At 38.8% G+C, this 5,135-nt stretch overlaps 2 protein-coding genes across 4 annotated transcripts; both read left to right on the top strand.

The window, feature by feature from the left end:
• The first annotated feature begins 712 nt into the window (after window positions 1-712).
• LOC112465217 (reticulocalbin-2) lies at window positions 713-3,256 on the top strand. 3 transcript variants are annotated; one of them, XM_025032681.1, is made up of 5 exons: window positions 713-876; window positions 991-1,253; window positions 1,501-1,648; window positions 1,720-2,175; window positions 2,267-3,256. In XM_025032681.1, exons 2-5 carry the CDS (start codon window positions 1,034-1,036, stop codon window positions 2,436-2,438), a joined length of 996 nt encoding a protein of 331 aa, XP_024888449.1. In that variant the 5' UTR covers window positions 713-876; window positions 991-1,033; the 3' UTR covers window positions 2,439-3,256. The 3 variants fall into 3 exon arrangements, with proteins under 3 accessions (XP_024888449.1, XP_024888448.1, XP_024888447.1); XM_025032680.1 differs by having other exon boundaries at window positions 713-885; XM_025032679.1 differs by lacking the exon at window positions 713-876 and having other exon boundaries at window positions 892-1,253.
• Window positions 3,257-3,493: 237 nt separating this feature from the next.
• LOC112465218 (DNA-directed RNA polymerase II subunit RPB3) lies at window positions 3,494-5,129 on the top strand. Its single transcript, XM_025032682.1, has 5 exons — window positions 3,494-3,685; window positions 3,764-3,908; window positions 4,035-4,242; window positions 4,330-4,536; window positions 4,606-5,129. Exons 1-5 carry the CDS (start codon window positions 3,600-3,602, stop codon window positions 4,788-4,790), a joined length of 831 nt encoding a protein of 276 aa, XP_024888450.1. The 5' UTR covers window positions 3,494-3,599; the 3' UTR covers window positions 4,791-5,129.
• The last annotated feature ends 6 nt before the right edge of the window (window positions 5,130-5,135 follow it).

The raw sequence follows: 5,135 nt of genomic DNA, 5'->3' as shown, positions 1-5,135 counted from the left end.
TCGGCGGCCTCCGCGCTGGCACTCGGCAAGATTTTCCACCCAGCTCAGCGATTCGGGTCAGCACGTAGCGGCGTCGGTCCACACACAACGGAAGCTGCGTCGCGACTCGTAACGTAAAATTCGAAAACCGCGAAAAGTTGACAACATCAGAGCGATCGGCGAGAACGGCTTCGCGCGATAAAGGAACATATTCAGAGCAATCGGAGTCGACCGGTCGTTGCGCAAGCGTGGCGCCGCATTCAAAGGTACGGAAGCGCGGTGTGAACTCGTATATTATATTTCAATCACGACCGTCATTTCAATATTCGATTATTTTTTATTTATTACTTCTTCGTTGTCGTTGAGGCAACGTTCCTCTGCTTTTCTTTTATAACGTGCTGCCAAGTTAGACTTGGGCTTTAGGTTTTCGTTCATTTGATATAAATTGAAAAGACACTGATAATAAGTGGTAATTAATTGTTAAATTATTTCGTAGAAACCACAGGTTTTAGACATTAGAACGTTGCGAATAATAAATTGAAACAAGTAAATCTAACGTGACTTTTGTATATTTCATATGTTATTTAAAATATATATGAAATATACAATATAAAAAATACTGAATATTGTATATATATCTAGTATTTTTTCAATATTTTTTCCATATTTTAACCTGAAAAACATCGCAAACACGCATTTCCCAGACTGCCCAGACAACGCGTACATTTCCCGACGTCGCGTCGCTTCAAAAACGGTCTTCAGGAGTCAGGACACGAAGTACCTACTCGTAAAAATTTTCCTCGTGCGATCGTCGCGTCATGCGTAATGGAAAGTAATCAATAATATCCGCCGTGATGCCGTGATAGCCGCCGAAGTGCCGAACGTCACCATCATAACGTCAGTTCGGTCAGTCGACCGGCAAAGCACGGCAAACGCGCCGCGCGGCGCCTGTTGAAGCTCGCTCCGACGTGACAAGGTTATGCGCTCACGTTGCCCGTATAAACGTTGCAGGCACGTTATTTTCAATCGCCCCGCCGTTCCCAGAAGACGCGCGATGGCTGCCCCACCGTTCACCCGACCTCTGCTCCTCCTTGTCGCTCTCGCCGCATCGCTGCCAGCCTTGGGCGACACCGCCTCCGCGCACATCCACACGCATCAGCACAACAAAGTCGACAGCAATGAGAGGACGGAGGACGGTGCTTTCAGCCCCCGGGATGCCGACCACTACACGGAGGGCGAGCATCACCAGGAGTTCGATCATGAAGCCATCCTAGGTGCGAATGAGATGCCTGGATACGTTGCAATTTCCAAGACCAACTTTTAGAGTTCTCTTGACATCCTTGTGAATCTTTCATATTTTGCCTCAGTATTTATGAATAATAATTGAAGATTTGTAACTTGTTCCGTTTATCGCTTTGTCTTCTTGAAGCTTGAAAGCTCCGAGAACTGTTTTACTGTCATCTAATACACTTGCTTTGTTTGAATACTAGTCATCTTGGATATTTTATCTCTTGTGTGAAGGAAGCGTAAAGGAAGCTGAAGAATTTGACAGACTTCCAATAGAAGAATCAAAGAGGCGACTAGGGATTTTACTGACCAAAATGGATCTGAATAAGGACAAGTATATAGAGAGGAACGAGTTAAAAGCTTGGATCTTGCGTTCATTTAGGTAGTATCGTTGATGTCATTTTTATTTGTTCAATTATTGAAAGACATTGGTTGATTAAATTCTGTAAACAGCATGCTGTCGGCAGAAGAATCTGAGGATCGCTTGGATGATGCTGATACGAATGAAGATGGTAAAGTGAGCTGGGACGAAATTCTGCAAGACACTTACGGCAGCGATCCCGAAGATCTGGCTCTTGACGATAAGTTGATCCAAGATGACAAGCAGACATTCGAGGCTGCCGATTTGAACCAAGACGGTTATTTAGATGCAGAGGAGTTCAAAGCTTATACACATCCTGAGGAGACACCTAGAATGTTTCCACTCTTGTTGAAGCAAGCCTTGGCTGACAAAGATATAGATGGAGATGGATACGTTAGTTTCCAGGAGTTTATTGGTGACAGAGCCAAGTCAAAAGATAAGGAATGGCTGCTGAGTGAAAAGGACAAATTTGACTTTGAACATGACAAGAATAGAGACGGCAGACTCGATGCGGACGAAATTCTTTCTTGGCTCGTCCCAAGTAATGAGTGAGTACACTATAATACGTAAAATGTCATAAAATTTCATGATAATCCAATGTCACTTTTTTTCATAACTTTTTGTCGACATTTATTTCAGAGAAATAGCAAACGACGAAGTGGATCATTTGTTTGCGGGTTCAGATGACGATCACGATAATAGATTATCCTACGACGAGATCTTGGATCATCACGATGCTTTCGTAGGTAGCGAAGCGACGGACTATGGTGATCATTTGCAAGAGATCGAACGTTTTAATGATGAGCTCTGAAAATCAGCGATCAGTTTGATTTGATAATACTGTGTTATCTTTCATAATACTCATTCGAGATATGTATGATTGCAAATATTTTTAATACACTGCTCAAGACAATAACAAGACCATTTTTTTAAAGAATTCTATAAAGTATCTACATTTGGATCCAAAACGCTTAAAATATTATGTTTGTATAAATGTGTTTATTGGACCTCAAAATCATGAAAAATATATTCAAAAACTACTAGATTTGCTAGAACTAGATCATAAATTTATTAGAGGAAATGTTCTACTAATTGTTTTGAGCAGTATATTTATCAATATTTTTTCTTCATCTCTCTTTCAAGCCTTATCTTTAATCTATCCAGTCATTAGAATAAATTTTTTTTAAGCGACAAATTGCACATACAGAACTAACGAAATTTACACATCTTGTACATTCACGACGATTCGTAACGTACGAACCATCGTCTTCCACTTTTTATCAAACATGAGTGCCATAATAGAGAATGTGGGAAGAAAAATATATTAAAGCAACACACACAAAAGTAATACTTCTCATTGTAATTACATATAGTGCGTCATTAAGTTTGAATTGCATCAATGTGTTATACTGTATATATATAATGTAATACACACACACACATATATAACATTTTACATATGTATGTAGTATGTATCGTATATAGCACTATTTTTTCTTGATTTTGCGACAAATTAAGATGATTTCAGTGTAGATGATATTAAACGAATGTGTACATTATTCTTATAAAACAAGTCTTCGACAAATAATATACGCATTGATTAATTGTAATAAAATATTTTAACAATTTCATATTCTCTTTATTTAAAGAAAAATTCTCGTGCATAAATATGTCTTCAAGTTTAAAACTGCGTTTCCGAGTTTGTTTTGTAGTTTACACATATGGAAAACAATTATTTTATTTTTAAAATTATTACTTTACAAGCAATTAAACATAAACGCATATATATTTAACATACACACATATATGATGTAATATATATATTCAAAACTGATGCAGATGTCGTTACTATCCATTCTTGCGCCGTGCGCGTATTTGCGTCTATTCGCGAGACGTGTTTTAAAATTTATTATAACCTTTTTTTCCCGTAAGTAAACAGGAAAAAAGTAACTGTAAAGCTTGGCAAAATAAAATGCCGTACGCTAATCAACCGTCGGTCCATATTTCGGATTTAACCGAGGAAAATGTTAAATTTCAAGTGGAAGATACTGAATTAAGGTGAGATAGGTTAGGTTAAGCTGTGGTATCGAAACACGCAACTGTAATGAAAATTTACAATTAATGTTTCCTCGTCAGCGTTGCGAACAGCATGAGGCGTGTCTTTATCGCCGAAACTCCGACTATGGCCATTGATTGGATACAACTGGAAGCTAATTCTACTGTTTTGAGCGACGAATTCTTGGCACATAGGATTGGAATGATACCATTGATCAGCGATGATGTAAGTATCTCTTTGTCAAAAATTGAATATATTTTTCTCAACAAAAATGTGAAATTTCAACGATTTAAAAAGAGACAGCACTGGTAAACCATGGCTTGTTTATTAGAGAAAATGTTCCTTGTTTAGGTGGTTGACAGGATACAATATACAAGAGATTGCCAGTGCTTAGATTTCTGTCCAGAATGTAGCGTGGAATTCACTCTGGATGTTAAATGCACCGAAGATCAAACCAGGCATGTGACCACCGCGGATTTCAAGTCGAGCGATCCTAGAGTGCTACCCGTGACATCCAGACACAGAGAAGATGATGCGAGCGAATATGGAGAAACAGATGGTTGGTGTCTTCTTTTTCATGTAATTAATTATAGTTATCGTAAAAAGAAGTAAAGGAATTACAATGATTGTGTTTGGAACGTTTCAGAGATCTTGATAGTGAAACTAAGAAAAGGACAGGAACTGAAACTTAGGGCGTACGCAAAGAAAGGTTTCGGAAAGGAGCACGCAAAGTGGAATCCAACCGCCGGTGTAAGCTTCGAATATGATCCGGACAATTCTATGAGGCATACTTTGTATCCCAAACCAGACGAGTGGCCCAAGTCGGAGTACAGTGAATTAGAGGAGGATCAATGTGAGCATAAGTTCTAGTAAAAATCCAAAAATTTTTATAGCTATACTTATAGCACATCATATGTTTCAGATGAAGCACCGTTTAACTGGGAAGCCAAACCGAACAAGTATTACTTTAATGTGGAGAGCAGCGGGGCCCTGAAACCTGAAAATATCGTCATGATGGGGATCGCAGCGTTAAAAAACAAATTATCGAATCTACAGACACAATTGAGCCACGAAGTACAAAGCGATGCGTTGAGCATTCATCATTAAAAATAAATTGTAGCTTGTGTTTAAAATCGAAAAAATTGAATATTTTATATATTATAAAATAAAATGTGGAAATCTGTAGTGTGCGCTATAAATGATTCGATATACCAATTTCACAAAGGGACATAATTTAGAGAATCGCAACAGAGTATTTTCGAAAATTCGAGTCTGGGAAGCTAATCAGAAGACGCTACAAACACTGACACGCACGGGAATTTGACCAGTTCGATGGCAGAGAGAAGCCTGAGAGAGACTATCCCGGCCTTTTTCGTGGGACCCATGGGATCGTCGAAAGCTGTATACTACCGCCAGTACATCCATTTACGAAATTGGTACTACGTAGCCACG

The sequence above is a fragment of the Temnothorax curvispinosus genome, unplaced genomic scaffold (genome assembly GCF_003070985.1).
Source record: "Temnothorax curvispinosus isolate PA1 unplaced genomic scaffold, ASM307098v1 QBEX01015018.1, whole genome shotgun sequence".
Lineage (NCBI taxonomy): Eukaryota > Metazoa > Arthropoda > Insecta > Hymenoptera > Formicidae > Temnothorax > Temnothorax curvispinosus.
This window is presented reverse-complemented; position numbering and strand designations above follow the sequence as displayed.